The 20895-nt window shown below is 35.7% G+C and overlaps 1 protein-coding gene across 5 annotated transcripts in view; it reads right to left on the bottom strand.

Annotated features, from left to right (window-relative positions):
- Positions 1 to 1499: 1499 nt before the first annotated feature.
- MRPL13 (mitochondrial ribosomal protein L13) overlaps positions 1500 to 20895 on the bottom strand; it is a 46764-nt gene continuing 27368 nt past the window's right edge. For 3 of the 5 annotated variants that reach the window (XM_072774353.1, XM_072774356.1, XM_072774352.1), the window contains exons 6-7: positions 16619 to 16740; positions 1500 to 1785 (exon numbers count right to left, since the gene is read on the bottom strand). In XM_072774353.1, the coding sequence (XP_072630454.1) occupies positions 1764 to 1785; positions 16619 to 16740 (144 nt within the window). In that variant the 3' untranslated portion in view covers positions 1500 to 1763. Of the gene's footprint in view, positions 1786 to 16614; positions 16741 to 20895 lie in introns of those variants that run through there. The other 2 variants (XM_072774355.1, XM_072774354.1) reach the window with 2 other exon arrangements.

Here is a 20895-nt window from a genome sequence, read left to right on the forward strand (position 1 = left end):
GTGAATGGTAGCTGTGGAACCATCAGGGTATGCTTGCTGTATTATAGAATTTGTGAGGAACGCCTGGGTGGCTCAGCAGTTGAGCATTTGGCCCAGGGCGTGATCCTAGGATCCAGGATCGAGTTTCACATCAGGCTTCTTGCAGGGAGCCTGCTTCTCCCTCAGCCTATGTCTCTGCTTCTCTCTCTCTCTCTCTCGCTGTGTCTCTCATGAATAAATAAATAAAATTAAAAAAAAAAAAGAATTTGTGATACATCAACATAAACACTCACTTCTCCAGCTAGCAGTGGCCAAGTCCATGGGCCTTTGGACCAGGCTGCCTGGACTCAAATCCTGAGGACCACTCAGCAGTTCAGTTCTGTGACCCTGGTCAGGTACCTCACTGCTACTTCAGCATCTGTTTTTAACAGGGAGGATTACATTATGTACATTATAGGGTTGCTGTATGGATTAAGTGAATTTATATAAAGCTGTTGTGTTTGGTACTTTGGCAGATGCTTACTAGAGATACTTCATCTTTAATTTTAGTTACCGTCCTCCCCTACACATACTTACATCACAGCTCATACACAGTTCATATCCACGTCTGACCCCCAAGTGCACTAATTTTTTTTTTAAAGATTTTATTTATTCATTCACGAGAGACCCAGAGAGACAGAGAGAAACGCAGAGACACAGGCAGTGAGAGAAGCAGGCTCCATGCAGGGAGCCCGACATGGGACTTGATCCCAGGTCTCTAGGATCACGCCCTGGGCCGAAGAGGGTGCTAAACCGCTGAGCCACCCAGGCTGCTCCCAAGTGCCCTTATTCACATGTCCGTCTACAGCTCCTTTCCACTCGGCAGAAGACTGTATACTCTTTGGTGCGGCAAGAGGTGCTGGGGAAGACACATGTGATTTCTGTATTCCCAACACCTGGCACTGCCTGACAAATACAGGTTTGCTGAATGAATGGGAAAGGTGGTCTGAAACCCACTCCTTGAATGGCTCCGGCAAGATAAGAAAAACAAACTTCCACAAAAATGTCCAAATATGATGGCTCAGCATCTTAATTTCTAAAGAAGAGATTCTGCTAGGGATATTTATCTCAGTAGTTCAATTTAAGTCCCCAGCAAAAAAGTGATTAGGAGCCAATGGGAGAAGACCTGAAGACATAGTGCAAGGATCTGCAAATGGCACCACAGGCAGGGCGGTGAGATTTCTGGGGAGCAGACATTATTTTGGTGTCATGGAGACCAAGAGGCTAGATGGCAAAAAGGGGACTGTACTTTGTAAATACCTCAGGGCAAACTTTACCCTTCTGAGCTGGAAGGATGAATGTAGGATGGGAGGTTAATAAAATAATCATTGAAAGGAAAAGTGAAGATAGGGCTTGTTTGCCCAGGGGCCAGAATACTGATTGAGGAACCTGAGGGAATCTATGTGGGATATGCACATGTTGGCAACTTAATTGCAGTGTTACCTAGGGTTTGTTTTTTCGTTAAATGACAAATCGAACAGTTAAACAAGAAAGCAATTTTATTCTTTCATCACTTACAACACTCAAATTGGACTACATAATAAAATAATCATATAAAATAATGTATTTTATTGCAATTTCCTATTGAAGGAGTATCCCCTCCTGACCTTTGTCCACAAGCTTTCAGTGTCCATGACAAGTTCCTTGTCAAAATGCAGTGGATGTCTCACTCTGCTTGTAGCTTGGGAGAGACTCATTAAGAAGCTCCAGTCACCACATGGCTATTTCCCGCCATTTTCATTCTCCTAGAGTCGATAATCTTCAGGTCTGAAAGACAAAATCAACATTTATTTATGAATCATCATTTTCTCCTGCCTGATGAAAGAAGGCTTATTTTTCAATTTAAAATGAAAGTAACAGGAATCCCTGGATGGCTCAGTGGTTTAGCATCTGCCTTTGGCCCAGGACGTGATCCTGGAGTCCCGGGATCGAGTCCCACATCAGGCTCCCTGCATGGAGCCTGCTTCTCCCTCTGCCTGTGTCTCTGCCTCTCTCTGTCTTTCATGAGTAAATAAAATAAAATCTTAAAACAAAATAAAATGAAAGTAACTGTTTGAGAAATTATCTACAAATGTTAGATTGTTGGTGAAAAACACTAAAGCCAAATCATCATGAAGCAACAATTCCCAAACTCTTTTAAGAACATAAATGTAGGCTGTCTGTGCCTATGCATGAATCAACTTAAAAACTTGAATTCAATTTCTATTGAAATTTAAATATACTTTCTTAAAGACCTTTTCACAGAAAGGACGGTTATGATCTTTAAAAATGCATATAAGGTATATGGATTTACCTAATCAAGATGATTTTTGAATGAGTAATTTCTCTATTTATATTATATATATATTTTTCAAAGATTTTATTTATTTATTCATGAGAGACACAGAGAGAGAGAGAGGCAGAGACACAGGCAGAGGGAGAAGCAGACTCCCCGTGGGAAGCCCAATGCAGGACTCAATCCCAGGACCCCAGGATCATGACCTGAGCCAAAGGCATATGCTCAACGGCTGAGCCACCCAGGTGTCCCCCTATTTATATTATTTTATCATGCTACATTTTTCACTATGATACATATACAAAATAAATGTAAAACACTAGCCTTTGCTATTTTAATTATATACAAACTGGCCTTTTCCTCATTCATGCATTTATAGGATTAATCATATCTGAAAGTTACTTCCAGTAGTAAACTAAAAAAAACAACAACACGTTTTTTAGGGCAATATTCAATCATAACAAGTGGAGAAAATGAATAGGAAATAACAAAATGCAAAAAATGTTAAAGTGTCCTTTTATTTTTTCCATAGGTGTATTTGTAGGTTTTGAGCTCACATGGAATTTTCAGAAGTTCCTAATCCGTAAACTAAATAGATATTTTTGAAACAGCTGTAAAAATATTAGATAGTTTGAGTTCCTTTAGAAAATAGATGAACTCTGTTTGCCCCGAAATAACTTATCTAGTCCCTTTCTACATTTACAGCATGTTTTCTTAAACAAAATACTCACAAGATACCAGATTGCTCAGCTATGAAGACCAACAGTCTAGTGGCTGAGTAAATAAACTACATTACAATTTAAAGTTATTATTTAGCTCTGAGGAACACAGGCACTGATCTGGGAAACCAGCCAAATATGCTTCACCATATCAGCCATTCTATGACAACAAGAAGAGAAACTGCAGAAATTTGTCACTGTTTTTGAAATCTCCTTCCAAACGTAAAAACTGCATCCAAAGTCTAGGAAATAACAGCGCAGCATGGTCCGAGAGCCTGAACCACGCTCTTTGGAGCATGGCTCCAAAGGGCATCCTTTTCATCCTTCTCTGCATAACAGCAGTTCATTTCAAGAAACCACTTATTCTCCTATCCAGCTGGTTCATATAATTAATGACTAATGGGTGGTGGTGATGCACTCAGAAAGAAATCTTCTAAGCTAAGGTCCTAACAAGGAGTCTCTGCAATTCCACTCAATAAAACTAAACATGATTAGTCATAGTCTAGTTGTTTCTAAAAATTATTAAGTAACAATGAGATGACAGAAGGACCTTTTAGTGGGATTTATAAGTAAAATTGGAAATGTGTATGAAGGGTGTAATCTGTAAGTATGTAGGTAGTGACCTGAAAGCTATGGGGGGCAGGTGGCTAATAAAGACAAATTTGTTTCAAGAGGATTTTTTTGATGGGAAGTGAGGAGGCTATAGCAGTGATGAGTGAGAAGAAAGGACAGGTTCAGGATTTAAGAGGCAGAAAGTGCCATGTTGGTGGGGAGAGGGTGAGAAGAGGGGAGAGAGAGAGGACTAGGGAGCTGGAGGAAAGAGTTACTAAAAAATGATTCTGGGATGATGCCTGATTTTCAGCTGGAAGACCTCCATGAATGCCAATGCTACTGATCTTTTCAGGATAGGGAATACAGGCAGAGGAACAGATTGGAAGGGAAGGATCTTGGTTTTTGAATATGTTGAGGTCTGGACATGACAGGTAGCTAGCAATTAAGATTTGGAGTTTAGGAGAAAGGGGGCAAAGGGGAAGACATGTCAGAGTCTCTACCTTCTTTTCCATCCCGCTTCCACCTAGGCCCTGCCTAAAAAAATCTTCAGTAGTCCTTCACTGCTTTGTCAAAATACAAACACCCTGGAAATCAATATATAACCCTCCACGACATGGCCTCAGCTAACATTTGAGTTACTTTTTCTACAGCCCATCTTTTTACATATTGGTCCCATTAGAATACTTGCTATTTTGGGGGGTTTCTCTTGAAGATTTTACTTCAGAGAGAGAGAGAGAGAGAGAATGCATGTGCGCATACACACACACACACACACACACACACACACACACACACACACAAGCATGGGGGTGAGGGGAAAGGGAGAAACAGACTCCCCGCTGAGCAGAGGGCACACTGCAGGGCTAGATCCCAGGACCCTAGGATAATGACCTGAGTGGAAGGCACATGCTTAACCCCCTGAGCCACCCAGGTGCCCTGCACTACTTGCTATTACTCAGATAAAAACTTCCCCAACTCTGGACTTGGGTACTTGAACTTTGCTCTGCCTGGCAGACTTGACTAACCCTTCAAATTCAACTAATCACATAATCTGGGAAGCCCTCCACAACCTTTCTTTCTAATTTAGGGCTCCTCTTTCTGAGATTGCCAAAGAATATCATGCACACCTCTATTTCCGTGTTTCTCAAATTATACTTGTCTTTACTTATGCAAATATTTATGTAAGATGTGCTGAATGCTTATTAGATGCCACAAAGTATACTATTTCACATGTATTATCTCATTTTATTCTCTTAATTACATTGTGAGAAAGACAATTTTATCAATCCCATTTTATGGAGGACAATACTGAGGCTCAGAGAAGCTGGTAACTGCCCTAAGGATACACAGTTAGGAAGTGGGTGGTAGGGACCTAGTGCAGACTTTCTGACTGCAAGTGCCTACATGTACCATTTTATTCTATGTGACTTCTTTTAGGCTGTTGGTTCCTTTGAAGGCAAGGTCCCAATATAACTGCATTTATGCTTTCAGCAATTAGCATGGTGCCCAGCATATAGTGGATACCTGTAAGATATGTCATTACAGTACAGTGGCTGCCTTCAAAATGCCATTTTGTTTTACAAACTCATCCTTTTTTTTTTTTTTTTTTTTCTGAACTTAACAGGCTCTTTATTGGGTGGGTAATTAGCTTCCAGAAAGGGAAGACAGTATCTTGGCCAAGGGACTAGGTACTTTAGATGCTGTCTGGCATAGCCATGAACATCAACTTATAATGGAGGCAATTAATGATATTTCATGGTGTTCAGGAGGTAGTCTCGTGGGGAAAAGTGAGGTCTTTACACCAAATACCTCTTATTCCTCCAAGCATGTGCGTATACACACACATACACACGAAAGCAGGCACAGCATACAATGCATTTATACTCCTTACTTTCTTCCACTAAAAGAAATTCAAAGTAAGAAAGGGGAGGGCAGGTGCTTCTCAAATGTTAGTGGCTATACATATCACTTGGGCTCTTGTGAAACTGCAGATTCAGATTCAGTTAATCTGTAGAGGGGCTCATGATTCTACATTTCTAACAAGCTCCCATGTGATGCAATGCTGCTCCATGGACCACATGATGACTTAGCCAGGGTTCACCTTAGACCTCATACAGAGCTATTCATAAGACAGAGGGGTTGGCTACTTGAAGATGCTAAAGAAGGAAATGAAGTAAATTTCTAAAACTATGCTGTGCCTAAGAGAAGGTAACATACCTCTTCCTTAGCTAGAGGTGATTCCATTTGCTATACAGTATCCTTTTTAGCTCTTTACCCAGAGAGAACTTTATTAACAGGCAGTTTTATGCTTTTCTGATACAATAATAATTTTACATTATGATAATATGTACTGAGGCTGGATACTGGAATTCCTTTGGTATCTATCACCAAAGAAAGATTAAATTATAGTCCATGTAGTTTTAGTAATGTGAGTTAAATGTTATATTTGGTTCTTTAAACATTGCTAATCTATATATGGCAACACTGTATTATCAGAATTAAATTCTTGAATTATGTCGTTTACATACTTACCCTACATTTTTTTTTTTAAAGACAGGTTTTATTTATTTATTCATGAGAGACACACAGAGAGAAGCAGAGACACAGAGGGAGAAGCAGGCTCACTGCAGGAAACCCAATGAGGGACTTGATCCCTGGACCCGGGATCACTCCCTGAGCCAAAGGCAGACACTCAACCATTGAGCCAGCCAGGTGTCTTGCTACCTTTTTCCTTTTTAAGATTTTATTTATTTGAGAGAGAGCATGCATGCACGAGTGGGAGGGAGAGACAGAGGGAGAAGGAAAAGAAGCAGACTCCTCACTGAGCAGGGAACATGGATTTGGGGCTCAATGTTGAACCCTGGGATCATGACTTGAGCCAAAGGCAGATGCTTAACCAACTGGGCCACAGAAGTGCCCTACCCTACTTTATGTGTAGATCTACCTCATCTACTTACTAGATTAAATAATTTTTAAAAGCAAGACACCTGGCATCTAGCTTATTGCTTTTCACAGTATGGATGCTTAAATGTTGTTTGAAACCTTAATGTCCCAAGATGAAATGGCTTAATCCTTTGTTAGAAGGATGATGAGTGAATTTATATTCTATATTTGTCTGCTTAGTTCTTTTCACCGTTTCAGTGCAAAAAAAAAAAAAAAATCATGAAGTCCTAAAATAAAAGATAATATTCTATAAGGTTGATATTTTTGTAAATGACACTATTCTAAAATAATCTCAGGAAATCATTGAAGAGACATTTCAAGTGCTGTTACAGAAAGCTAATCTCTATTAGTTTTTTTTTTTATAGAAACATATTCCTTGACAGAAACAAGTTATATTTTAACAAAATTACCATAATCTTTTCTTCATATGTGTAATATAAATAATTCACAACTATATATATCAGAGTTACACTAAAACATGGACTATTAAGAAAAACTCTATTAAAAAAAGAAAAACTCTATTTTAGCTATAACTATAAGATTTACAAAGACCAAAATATGAATTTACCATACTTCTCACCCCCCCTTTTTAAAAATATTTAATTTATTTATTCATGAGAGACAGAGAGAGAGAGAGAGAGAGAGAGAGAGAGAGGCAGAGACACAGGCAGAGGGAGAAGCAGGCTCCATGCAGGGAGCCTGACGTAGAACTCGATCCCGGGATTCCAGGATCATGCCCTGGGCCGAAGGCAGGCGCTCAACCGCTAAGCCACCCAGGCGTCCCTACCATACTTCCTGAATTAAAAGTCAATTCCTCTTTCATGGAGATAAGATTCCACTCATTTATTCATTCAACAAAGATTACTGAGTGTCATGTCTAACTGTGGGGACTGGGAACACAGCAGTAAGCAAGACCGGGTTCTGTCTTTAGACAGTATATTTCTTTGACAGAGATGCACATACAGGTGTACACACTCATACACAGACACAATATGTACACTTTGACCTCTGAGGTGAGAGCTAAAAGTGTTAAACTTTCATATATATACTCAGGGTAATTTGGGAGATTAATGAATCTTCAAAGAATTAGCCAATGTAAGACTTTGTTTTCTTCTAAATTGTGCTAAAATTACATAGCTACTAAATGTTCTATAGCAAGAGTTCATTTTGCACTTAATACTTGTCACTAGCAGAAAACTGCCTTCAAATACTACAGCTTTAAAAAAAAAATCCCCTTTTCAATGAGGAAACAATTGACAAAAAGGGCTGTCTGAACTACAGAAAAGTATTCTGTGATACTCGTGACTGCTAAGAAACTTGAAAGTTAAAATCCTACCACATCTCACAAAATTCTCTATTTTCTATAGCAAATCCTTTACTACTGAAATCACTATGCAAAATGCTGCCACTCATTAAAATGAAACAAGTACATCTTAGAAATTCAGAGATAAAATTCAGGACAAAAACTGATAGAAGCCAACACATTTAAATTAGTTTGAAAATGGGGACATTTCTATAAAAGAATTTATCTTTTGACTTCATGAAAATCTTTAGGGAATTTTTAGTTTTCATTGTAAATTGCTGGGACAAATCCATTTGGTTTGTGAATAAAATGAAATATAAAGCTATAAAACATTGTTTACGTGATGGTTCAGTGAGACACTTAGTATTATTTATCTCATTAAGATATTTTCCAGAAGGAAAAAGCATTTGAATTTCAGTTGTAAATTCATGAAATCGGGTATAAACTTAAGTGTAAGAAATCTCAAAAATATTTTATTGTTCCTTAGGTCTTATGTCTTTTCACTCATAAATAGTATTTGTCAGTATAATGCTTACTCCAACAAAATATTTAGAAGACAAGAATAAAATATGGACAGTGGAGTAATCTTAAGAACAATAAAATATCAGTTTGATTGAGTTTTAAGTCTCTCAATAATAGTCTGATGCAACTGTTTAGAATAAACAATCACAGGAAATCTGGTGACACTGCATTGTCCTTGAACTAAAATTCTTTGAACTAAAGATGTTAGCTATACAGGAGATAGTGAGGCAGAATAATGGTGCCTCTCTACTCATTTCTCTAGGTATTGTACCATATACCAAATCCTGATTAGAAAAACTTCAGTGGTGTTTTAAAAACCAACAACTAAATTCATAGACTTGTTAAAAATTTTAAATCAACCTACTGCTTTTTTCAGTTAAGATAAATAGGAATTGCTGTTCCATTCAACTATCATTTTTTAAGTCACAAGCTCTATTGGCTTGGAATGATTTGGTTTGATTGCTCAAGTTGAGATTCTTTTTAATTTTAACAACCAGTCCTAATCTGTTCATATCCAAAAGAACAGTAAAGTTTAGAAGGTCTAATTTGAGCAAAATGCAGCACTGGAAATACTGAGGTCTACAGTTTATGCCAGTGCTGAGCTGGTTGAAATAATGGGAAAATTGGAATGTAACCCTGCTCCTGAAGTCCAGCTAATAACTTTTGCCTGTGAAGAGCAGCAAATTAAGTTAAATCTTGTAGGAAAATGCCATATGACAGACTAGCATAAAATTATGGAAAATCTTGAAGATGTCCAGATCCCAATTCCTTATGGGTTTTTGAAAAGGTAAAAATCCTCCTTTATGGTCTTTCAATAAATTAAGCATCTGATGTGAATGAAGCACATTTTACAAAAAAGGCATAGGTAAAAATATAATTTTCTGGGTATTAATTTTACTAAACCTGAAAATCTGTAGATTTTTACGATTCATAGGTTTCAAATCAGAGGGCATGTGTAAGTTTAAATCATTGCTCTCGAGCTACAGACGAGACGAGACAGGATGCTCACCACGGCCCTTTCCCAGGCTAATGTCCTCACACTTATGTTCCTTTTCCAGGGCTAGAGGCATCCAGCCTGATGAAATACTCTAAATCGAATCCTGCTTTCAGCAAAGACAATTCAAGGCCAGTAACGACTGTCCTCCTATCTCCCCACTTCCATCCTTGCCATTCACTTCTTTGCAGGCACACTTCTAATAGCACACTCTGTAGAGGGCATTAACCCCTGGGTAAATGAGTTTTCATTATAAACATCTCTTTTCAAGATTTATTGATGCTGAACTTTCCACACGTAGTGTCTATACACAGGTGAGGGTTTTGTTTAAAATAAAGCATTACTGACTTAATGAGTGAGGAATACAGAAATACATTTCTTTTTTGGTATTGTTTCATCACTTACTCTGTGGATTATGTGAAGCAACTCAAGTTGAAATTTTCCACATACCTTGTTTTTCCTAAGAAAAGCTCTCCCACAGAATTTTGTAAAAGTGAAATAAAAAAGTTTAAAATGATCAAGTTTTATTTTTATCCTACATAATGAAAAGTTTCCATTACAGTGATAGCATTATAATTTCTATGATTACTGTGGTTTTGTAATGTTTTGGCAAAACTACAATGATTATGGAAATAATTATTGACAGCATTAAAATAAGTTGACCATTTGAAAGCTGTAATTCCAGGCAAATGCATTGTGAGGGAAAAACAGTGCTGTTGCTTTTTATTTGACAAATTCTCAGTGCATACTCTACAATCACCACTTGCACATGGCAACCACACATTTATTTTGTACCATCAAGAAACAAAACAGCTTTGTAAGATATTCTAACACAATCTATGTATGCATGAGCTATAAAAATATTAATACACCAAGTATATCCACTAATTTAAGAAGTGAAGTTTATAGGCAATACTTCTTATACAAGAAAATGACTTTTAATTATTAAAAAAAAAATTCAGCTTTCTCATAAATGTTTCTTTTCTTCCTAACATTGTTTTAAAAATGACTATACAACCAGCATAATATCTGGATAAACTGAAATTAGGCCTGAGAGAACATAACTTTCCTAAGTGATTTAAAATAATTTAAATGAAATCCCAACAACAGAGCTTTTAATTAAAACAATTTGTCAATCACCTACTGGGTTCAATGGGTTTTGACTATTATTACTGTTTGTTTCTTAAAAGCTTTTGTCTCTAACAGAAGAGCTAATAAACGTTATTTAACCAAAATCTAATAATAGTTCCAATTTTTAAAATGTACATTTCTATACTGTAAACATATATAAAATTTTATTACTAGGGAAACAAAAACCAAAGCAAGCTATTATTGTGTCTATTGATTTAGGTGCAACCCAGGTACATCTGTTTCAATCAAGTCTCTGCAGATTCACCATCAGATCTATCTTGACTAAATTCCAATTACTACATTCCAAAAGAAAATTATATTGTTGGCTTAGCTATTTTGGGTGGAATGAGAGCATATTTAAGCAGCCGCCTTCTCCAAAAGGAGAAAAAAAAAATTTTCTCATGACAGCAAATCTAACAGTAATGAGAAATCCCATTTTCTTAAAGATTTTATTTATTTATTTGAGAGAGAGGAGAAGTGAGCAAGCGTGGGGCGGGGGTGGGGGAGCAGGGAGAGAGGGAGACGCAGGCTCCTTGCTCAGGGAGCCCAAAGTGGGGCTTGATCCCAGAACCTGAAATCATGACCTGAGCTGAAGGCAGACACTTAACCAACTGAGTTACCCAGGCACCCCGAGAAATCCCATTTTCAATGGGTTACACTGCATAGTGTGTTACATATTTTATTTTTTACTCTAATGTCTATAATATTTAATATTAGAACTTTATAAAATGGCAATTAAAATGCCAACGTTCATTAAAGTGGTCACTAGTCACATGAGGCTACTGAAACTTAATTAAAATTACATAAAATAAAATTTCAGTTTCTCAGTCACACTAGCCACAGCATAAGTACTCAAGACCCACATGTGGTCAGGAGCTACTGTATTAGATAGCTCTAAGAGAGAGTTTTTTCATCATGTGGAAAGTTCTATTAGACAGCCCTGAATCAAAAGATTATCCATTTCTCAGACATAAGCTTTTGGCCAATCCAAAAATGCTTTTTTTTTTTTTACTGGTTCTATGCATTCCACGGTAATAAAAACTAACTGGACTTAATGTCAGCTGTAATGTGCAGAAATAAAATGTCGAATGATTTATGTTAAATAACTGGTATACCTATATCATGAGATATCCTTAAATTGTTATGTCTACGTGTATACCCACATTATTATCTTGGGAACACAAACTGACACAAGTTGTATGGCTGCTTGTAAGGAAAGATCATATTTTAGCAGAGCATAAAAAGGAAAGGCTGGTCCCTTAATGCATATTCCTGTCAGAGGGAAATTTGGAATGAAAAGAAATGGCAGGGAAATAAATCCCCAGAGCAGTAACTCAAAAATGCATCAAGTTACTTGAAGTTTCTCTAAAAATTTCCTTAAAAATAATTATAGAGGGATCCCTGGGTGGCTCAGCGGTTGGGCGTCTGCCTTTAACTCAGGGCGTGATCCTGGAGTCCCGGGATCAAGTCCTGCATCAGGTTCCCTGCATGGAGCCTGCTTCTCCCTCTGCCTGTGTCTCTGCTTCTCTCTCTCTCTCTCTCTGTTTCTCATGAATAAATGAATAAAATCTTAAAAAAAGCAATAATTATAGAAAGCCCTAATTCCATTAATATAATAAAGGCACTCAGTCACCTTCTAATTCGTTTTAAACAAACCAAATCACTTAGTATAATGAGCAGTTTGATCAGTATTCTTTATTCATGATGTATATACAACTCTAACTGCATAATCTATGTTTGGTCACTTATTTGATTAAACAGCACTTTGGTATTTCAAGTTAAAAACAAAGTACCATATAGCCCTCTTGGTTAGGAATATGAATTCATTTATGATGGTGTTTCTATTAAAAAAAAAATCAGATATGACATTCTTAGATTTCCAGAACTTCATACAGCATGGTAACCTACCAAAACTCAAAGACTACTTAAAATACTACTTAAAATATTTTGCTTTTTAAAGCGAAATATCTAAAATAAATAAATAAATAAATAAATAAAAATTAAAGTGAAATATCTGAGAACTACAGGACTAAAGTACATTTATATAAGATGCTACAAAAGGCAACAAGAGGCAGTCAGGCAAAGTGGCTAGGACCACAACTCAGGAGCCAGTTAACTTAGGTTTGAATCCCTAACCCACCACTTACAATTATGTGATCTTAGTCAAATTACTTTTCTTTCTGTGCCTGTATTTCCTTTTTTATGAAAAAATGGGGATAAAAATATAAGCCAGAGACACACAACATAAACACAAAAAACACAGCAAAATGTTAACTTCAGTGAGATTATTTAAGTTTGTATCTTGTTCATAGTTTCTACAATGAACATTTAATACTTTGTAAAAAAGATGTATTTATTTTAAAGGGAGGGAGGTTGGTAGGGAGGGAGAGAAGGAAAGAGATCAGGGAGGGGCAGAGGGAGAAAGAAAATCTCAGGCAGATTCCCTGCTGAGCATGGAGCCTGACAATGAAATAAGGCTCAATCTCATGACCCTGAGCTGAAACCAAGAGTTGGATGCTTAACTAACTCAGCTATCCAGGCACCCTAAACATTTAATAATTTTTATTTTTTACTTTTTAAAAAGATTTTATTAGAGAACACAAGCAGTGGAAAGGGCAGGGGCAGAGGGAGGGAGAAGCAGACTCCCCACTGAGCAGGGAGCACGGACTCAGGGCTCAATGTCAGGACCCTAGATCATGATTGGAATGGAAGACAGATGCCCAACCTACTAAGCTACCTAGGACTCCCATTTAACACTTTTTAAATCCCCAAAAGTGAAAGTTTTTAATTGAATGCTTGAGCTTGAAATCTATATTATGCGAATTCTTAGTAAGTGAAAGATTCCAAAGTGGTAAACTTAAGCTAATAAATGTTTTTCATAAAAATAAATAAATAAATAAAATAAAATAAATGTTTTTCATAAACTAGAGATTAATTTCAATTTGTAGCCAATTGTTACATCTCTTTAAAAGAATTTTAAAAAAATGTTTACATCTTCCTAATAAAATGTTCTATATATGTGGGTTCAGTTGTAAAAATAAATATAAGTACTATGTAGGTTAAGTAGGAAAAGGCACATAAAATATGTCCGGAATAAATGACCATGTAAGTCTCCAAAAACAAGTTAAATTAAAATGATTTTTCTAAAATATAAAATTGGTCCAAGTACAGAGTCTCATGTCTCAGATGTCAAAGTAGAGAGAAATGGAAAGATCATAACATGTAAAACAAACTGTAAAACCTTTTATTTTCACATACTACTGATTTATCTAAATAAAGCACTATATAATATGGGTAAAAAAATGAATTTAAATAAAAAGAATTTAAAATAGACTCAGGTTTTGACAAGAAGGCAAACTATTAAATAGGCATTTAAAAAGGTCTAAAGAGACACAATCACCGCTCCCCCTAACTAAACTTAGTTGTTAGAATCAAATCATGTCACATAATGTTTAGTTTCTTGGTCATTGTCAAGCAATGAAAACCAGAACCTAAGGAATGATCGAGAATGCGCTTCTTTATTTTTAGAGAAAAACACTTATCATGAGGATGTATCCTGGTAACTAGCTGGTGTTAATATTAGACACCATAAAATCAATTTTTTCAATTTTTCACGTAGTTTTTTTCCACGTAGTTTGTTATTGCTCATTTAATATCAACTGAAATTGATAACTCAGATGATATAGTGAACAGAAACAAAACTGTTTTTAAATCTAGTCAATTTCAATGATCCTAGCATGAAGACCTAGTATTAAATTGGAGCATATTATTACCTTCACTTCATATCTTCTAGAGATTCTTTCTTAACATCATTTATAAAAGCTGATAAAGGATATTTGCTTTTCTTCATTTATTCATTCAGTAAGTATTTTCTGAGTGCCTACTTAATGTGTCAGATGCTATGCTGAGGTAAATAAGACAACATGGAGTTCCCCCATGGAGTCAAGTTAGAGAAAGATATTAAACAAAAAAATCACACATATATTAAATTACATTAGAATAAATACAGTAAATGAAAAGGAAAGTGTAAAAAGAGACCCTAAAAAGGGGGCCTAACCCAGTTCATGGGATTATAGGAAGGACTTCTGTAGGAAGTTACATGTAAATGCTTCACCATCTGTACATCCAGGACATCTATCCAAAGATCTAGCACATAGCATAAACTCAAAAGTTTGTGCAGCTGAATTAAATATTGTTTTTTTTTTTTAAAGATTTTATTTATTTATTCATGAGAGACACACAGAGAGGCAGGGGGAGAAGCAGGCTCCCTGTGGGGAGCCCAATACGGGACTCAATCCCAGGACCCTGGGATCATGACAGACCCAAAGGCAGATGCTCAACCAATGAGCCTCCCAGGTGCCCCTAAATAACAGTTTTAGTGGAATTTCTTCAATGTGTGTCTAAGAGCCTATGACAGTGTCTTGTACAGAAGAGGTAGCTAAAATGTATTTGTTGAAAAAAATAAATTAATGATGTAGTTTGCTTCTGTGGAAAGAATAGGCTTTGGAATCAGACATAGGTCCAAACACAGCCTATCTTACAAACCAGATGACCCATGCCTTACTTCAAAATAGGAATAATAGATCTATCTCATAGTCCTGTGGAGAGAATTAAATACAGTACGTGTAAACTACTCAGTACAGTGTCAGGCAATTGGAAAGTACCCAACAAATAGTCACTATGATAAATGGTCACTAAAAATTGTATTATTTTGCTCATCATCTGCAGATATAGTAAAGGAGAATCTTGATAATACAAATCAGTAAAGTCAAAAAGATTCAAACAGAATATCCTAAAGACTTCGGTGTGGGAAGAGTCTGAAGATGCAATAACAAAAGAGTCAAGGATTAGATTGCTGGACATCTAACAATCTTGGGAAGGCTTATAGTTTCACAAACCTATGTGGCCAAAGAGCCAATAAAGAGATACAAATATTCAGAGCACAAAGGGTAGTATTTGTGGTTCTCTTTTAGATCTATAGTATAAATTCTGTAAATGTTCCCAAGACCCCCTTGTAGAAGTACTGTTCTATGCACTAGGGATGCAGTGATGAACAAGATGCAGCCCTTGCTCCTGAGTAGCTAAATATAGTGGTAATGACAGAGTAACACAGCAGGTGCTACGGCAGAAGATGGCTGGGTACTTAGTCTGGTCTCAAAGTTTACGTAAGGATTCTTAAAGGTGGTGGTATTTGAACTAAAGTCTAAAGAATGAGTTCATTATTTCAGAGCATGAGGGGAGGGAAATACTGTTTTAGACGAAATAATAGCAGAAAAAAGACAAGGAAAAATTAAATTGTGTAAAAAGGGTGACAGCCTTAAACAGGTGGTATTGCTAGCCTAGTGAAGTGTGGAGAACTTAATTAAGCTTCAGAGACAGAGAGGAGCCAGGTCATGGAGACCCTGGTAGGAAGATAAGGAAACCTGGAAAAAATCAGATGGGAGATAGTATGTCAAAACTGAGCACTTTTCTGGACCTCAGACAGAGGAAATTGTGTAGAGGATAGCAAAAAGTGTTTGCTATTTTGTTTTTCTATTTGGGTCAAGACTGTTAATTGTCCAGAATCGGTGACTTCATTAGATGATACTCTCAAGCTTAGTGACACAATTCAGAAAATGGGAGAATCACTTTGTTTTCAGTAATGATAATTTATCATTCCAAGAGACTACAATCAATCCAAGTAATGTCATCTCAAACAAAAAATCTAGACACAATTATAGACACCTGTGAACATCCTTACATGGCCATAGCAAGGTTTTAAAACTTTAGAGACTTTTGGTTGTAATACCTACATCTAGAATTTATTTGCAGGTGGAAGATGGAAGGAGTATCCAAGGAATTAAAAAAAGTTCACTATTCCCACACTCGAGGATTTTCTCATTTGGTTAAAGAAACAGGGGGTACTAAACTAAGCTTAGAAAACCAGAAAAATAGGGTAGGCATGGTGGCTCAGTGGTTTAGTGCCACCTTCAGCCCAGGGTGTGATCCTGGAGACCTGGGATCGAGTCCCATGTTGGGCTACCTGCATGGAGCCTGCTTCTCCCTCTGCCTCTCTCTCTCTCTCTCTCTGTGTCTCTCATGAATAAATAAAATCTTAAAAAAAAAAAAAAAAAGGAAAACCAGAAAAATAAAAACAAAGACAGGAAAGAGAAAAGACTTACGGAGACCACACTATTGGGAAAGCCTCTATTTCTTCCTGCGTGTACTCATCTAGACGTCTTGGTACTTTTCGTGGTTGAGGAAGCTCTTCCACTAAATTCTTACGAATATCTTCTGGTATATCCTACGTTAAATAAAATTCAGATTTAATTTTCTTAAAATATGTTCCTTAGAAATAAAGTAGTAATACTTAGCGAATATTAAAAAATAACAAACTAAAGAATAAAGAATGAGGAAAACAATATAATCTTTAAAAGTCCGTAAAAATCCCTGAAAAGTACATTAATGATAAAAGTAATCTCATTATAATACTATAACTTATAATCTTGACAAACCTATTTCTCATGATAAATCAGACATCTTCAGTTCTGAGGACTATTGAGTCACTAAGTTCTAACTATTTTTTTCTTAACTGTTTAATTTATTCCTGGCCTTTCAAATACAGAAAGGAACTGCCTTGGCTGATTCTCATGACTTTTCATCTGATTGAGTGAATGTACTGGGTCTATGGCTTCCTGTGACACAACCTTTCAATTCATACTCCATGTTGTTGCCAGAAAAAACTCTGGAAAATGAAAATATGTTGCTTCTTTGAGTCATTTAGCCAACATTTACTGAACTTCTATGAACCAGAAATTGTGCTAGATTCACAGAATATAAAAGGAAATAAAAAGATGATAGGCTCTAAAGGATTACAATTTTAAAAATGTCACTGCTCAAACCAGTGTCCTGCCTCCTAGACGACTTCTGTGCCTCCATCTCTTCACACACACACCCATCCATGGCTTCTGAATTATCAGCCTCCTTGCTTTTCATGCACTGTTCCACACTGAAATCCTGGTGCCTTTATTAATGGTATTCCCTCTGCCCATAATGACTTTCCCTAGTTATATATTCAAATATTCAGAAAAATGAAAGAAAAAGCTATTATGCAAAAAAATCTGAATTTGCATAATTAAAAGCAAATTAAAAACTAAAGCATATATTTGAGAGAGATTTTAAAAGAACAGATACTGAACAAAGTAAAGGAAGTGATAAAATGAAGAGCATGAGTAACCAAAAAAATTTACATTTATACTGTGCTTCGCGAATCAGAAATAGGGAAAGGGAACTGTCTTGTGAATTTGGATGGTAAGTTAATTTTGGAGATTACTGAAATAATGGTTGGATATCTATGAAAGTGACCTATGAATATTTCCACAGGGATAGCACATATATTTCCCTCTTTTCATAACAGTATGTTCCCAAACATTAAAAAAAATTATATAGTAAATTATAATTCTTGGAAAAGAACATATCATAATTGGGAATCAAATATCTGGGCAAGGACATGGCATCAATACAGTAATTGTTTTCTATACAATGTCTTAAGGATCAAAATTTTAAAGTAGCTTTAAAGAATCACAGAACTCTATGGAGTTATATAGTTGTTCTAAAACCTAATATGGCAAAATTTTAGTAATGTTTTAAAAATTTTAGTTGGCTTTTTAAAATTATGGTTTGTATAGGGTCACTATTAATATATACAAAATATAATAAATACTATTGACAATGTGTTTCTTCACTGAGAAGCATTTAACATCCCTTCCCTGATGTATTCAATCTGGAACAAGGAGAGGATGCTTGGACATATAAATTACACAGAACTGGAACAAGGAGAGGATGCTTGGACATATAAATATTAAGTTGCTGTAATTTTTTATTTCCTGAAAAAGTCTACTTGCCAGTTTGATATTTATAAAAATTCATGAATATTTCACACTCCTTTGGGAAGCCATTAAAAAAAAATCCCTCTATCATTCACAAAGACAATTTTAAAAGTTGCCAAGTGCTTACACAGCACAGGGTGTGGAACATAGTGGGTTAGTAAATGTTTGCTGACTGAAGAGAATTTTGACTGAAATGAGCTTACAAACTTTCTCCACTATTAGAACAATTTGCTGAAAGAATGGATTAAAAAATAGTGCAAAATGAGAAAAGTTGTTGATTAGGCATTACGCATGAAACCAAGAAGAGAGGAAGTGGCTCCTTTAAACTGAACACAGAGAATGTAACCCAAACATGCTAACAATGTGTTTGTAGAGATTTAAGAGTCCTCTGCATGGAGAGAATAATTAACCTAAAGGGAGAATAAGGAAAAGAATGAGTGCAATAAGCAGGGGGCAGGGTTTTCACCTTTGTCAATTTCTAAAAGAAATTTTAATTTTACAGAAAGGTTGTGAGGATACAGTGAATACTCATCTAACCTTCATGTAAATTCACCAATTGTCAAAATAGGACATGTTTGCCCTCCTTCTTTTCACGTATATACACACACACATGTTACAAAGTCATGTTTAGGAAAATTAACATTGATGAAGTACTTTCTTCTGATATGTGTCTATTCAAATTTCCCGAACTGATAAAATTATCTTCTAAAGTATCTTTTTTTTTTTTTTTTTAGTATAAGATCCTGTCAAGGATCACATGCTACATTTAGTCATTATGCTGTTACTATGTTGTTTAACATACATAATAAGTTCTTCAGTCTAGTCTCTTAATACAAAGCCCTTTCCCTGCTTTTTGTTCTTTATGAAATTAACACTTTTGAAGAGTCTAAGCCAATTAAGTGGTAGACTGCCCTTTTATTTGGATTTGTAGGACTGTTTCATTCGTCAGGTTAAACATTATTGACATATGCTATTTTGATAGTTTAGGTGGAGTCTTCAGTTCTTCATTCATAGCAGGAGGCACATGATGTCAGTCTTCCCATATAGATATGTTTGATCTCCTGGTTATGTTGGTGTCCACCAGGTATCTTCAACATAAAAAAGTATCTAATCTCCTTTCAAACAGTAAGTATTGTGTAGCATGATGTTTTGAAATTGTATGACTATCTTGTTCTATAATAATCTTTTACCCAGTGACCATAGAATATGCTGATAATGGTGGCTTTTCTAATTCAGTATTATTTCTACATTTTTTAGGGGACATTCTTTTCTAAGGAAAAGCTTTTTCTTCTCTAGAAAGGAAAGGGAACTTATAACAAGATAAAAATAATTTTTGGACTATCATCATGGGCTCACAGATTTTTGTCTTCTATTCAATGTAACCCATTATTATTACCATTAATTTTAAGGCTCACACAGTCCCATATTTGGTCATTTGGCACCAATTCAAAATGCCTTCCATGTTCTTTTGATATTTCTCCATCCATTTTTGAACACTGCCTTACTTCTGTTACTTATTATTTTACCAATATGAACAATGCAGAAATAATAAATATGTGCATGCATATACTCCATAGTAACTTTGTTTTATCTCTACTCTAGACCTAGAATCAACCATTTCTCCAATGAAAACCAGGTTCCTTTTAATAAGGAATAGCACTTAGAAAACAAGATCTGGGCACTAGTTGTGCTTACTTCTATTAATGCTGTCATTTAATTTTTATTTATTTATTTAAAAAAAGATTTTATTCATTTATTTTTAGAGAACAAGGGAAAGGGAGTGTGCAGAAGCAAGGGGAGAGGGAGAGAATATCAAGCAGACTCCAAGCTGAGCATGGAGCCTGACCTGGGGCTGGATCTCACAACCCTGAGATCATGACCTGACCTGAAATCAAGAGTTGGACACTCAACTGATTAAGCCACCCATGTGTCCCTTATATAAAATCTTAATATGATAACAAAGTTGAAGTAAAAAAAAATAATCTAAAAAGCATTCTCCAAAAACCTTATTCTCTTCCCTATTTCTCCTATCTCTTTGTTCCCATGCTTTAGTAAGTAGCCAACTTCATTTTCTCATTTATTCTTCCTGTGTTTCTTTATGCAGAAAAAGCAAATACAGTATGTATGTGTAATCATATATATGTATATATGAATACAAAAGGTAGTTTGCCATCTGTATTTTTTTCACTTTTTTTTTTTTTTCACTTACCAAGGTATCTTGGAAAGCATTATTTATGTGACTTTCTAAGTCACAAGAATATTTGGCATTCTTTTTTTGTAATTATATAGTACTCAACTGAATGGATATTATATAGTTTATCCAATTACCTATAAGTAAATTCTTATTTCTATTATTTTACTATTATAAATACTGTGGAAACAAGAATCTTGTGTATCTTCAGAGTAAACAGATTGCTGAATCAACCACAAATCTCCTTATGTATGTATTATATGTAATGTTACCTAATTCTCAGATCCCTTATTGGTTGCACCATTTTGTACTCTTTTTTTTAAAATATGATTTTTAGAGCTGAGTGTATTTTTTTAAAGATTTTATTTATTCATGAGAG

Source organism: Canis lupus, chromosome 14 (genome assembly GCF_048164855.1).
Source record: "Canis lupus baileyi chromosome 14, mCanLup2.hap1, whole genome shotgun sequence".
NCBI classification, from domain to species: domain Eukaryota; kingdom Metazoa; phylum Chordata; class Mammalia; order Carnivora; family Canidae; genus Canis; species Canis lupus.